Source organism: Penaeus monodon, chromosome 31, assembly GCF_015228065.2.
Source record: "Penaeus monodon isolate SGIC_2016 chromosome 31, NSTDA_Pmon_1, whole genome shotgun sequence".
NCBI lineage: Eukaryota > Metazoa > Arthropoda > Malacostraca > Decapoda > Penaeidae > Penaeus > Penaeus monodon.
Genome location: NC_051416.1, coordinates 30,929,133 through 30,929,758, shown reverse-complemented (window position 1 = coordinate 30,929,758; position 626 = coordinate 30,929,133). Strand labels below are relative to the sequence as shown.

The 626-nt window shown below is 46.2% G+C and overlaps 1 protein-coding gene across 1 annotated transcript in view; it reads left to right on the top strand.

The window, feature by feature from the left end:
- Positions 1 to 626, top strand: part of LOC119592951 — a gene marked incomplete at its 5' end in the record, with an annotated part of 23,747 nt that overhangs the window by 1,534 nt on the left and 21,587 nt on the right. The window contains 1 exon segment of the mRNA XM_037941843.1: positions 296 to 419. Coding sequence (XP_037797771.1) covers positions 296 to 419 — 124 coding nt within the window.

Here is a 626-nt window from a genome sequence, read left to right as displayed (position 1 = left end):
CGTTCTAGTGTTCTTTAAATTTTCGCAAAGTTTATCAATTTCCCTGAATATATAAGAATATTTGTGAACGATTTTGCACTTTTGACTGAGCAGATCCGGAAATACTCCTTAACCGCTAGTTACTCCTTGACCGTGAGTTACCGAGAGTTACTCCTTGACCGCGAGTATTCCTTGACCGCGAGCTACTCCTAGACCGCGAGTTATTCCTTGACCACGAGTTACTCCTTAACCGCAAGTTACATCTTGACCGCGGAATACTCCTTGACCGCGCCTCCTGACCCCTCTTCCCCCGCAGTGTTCCGGAGCTACCTGGTGGTGGGCAGAGACACCGTGGAGCTGTACATCCCCGGCGGCAAGATCACCCCCACCGTCGACAACCACTTGCGGGTGAACCAGTGTGGCGGCCAAGAGTGCGTCGTGTAAGTCGGCACGCTTATTCACGCTAGCATTCTGATCTCGCAGTTTCCTCTGACTTGTGTTCTCTATTTTTTTGGCATATGTTATAGAAGCAAAGCGAACATGAATTTGCATTCATCCAACTTTCATTTAAAATGAATTTGTATGCAAATGATTTCCGTGAATTTGAATAGAATGAGGAAGTGGTCAGTATGTAAAAACATTATTCG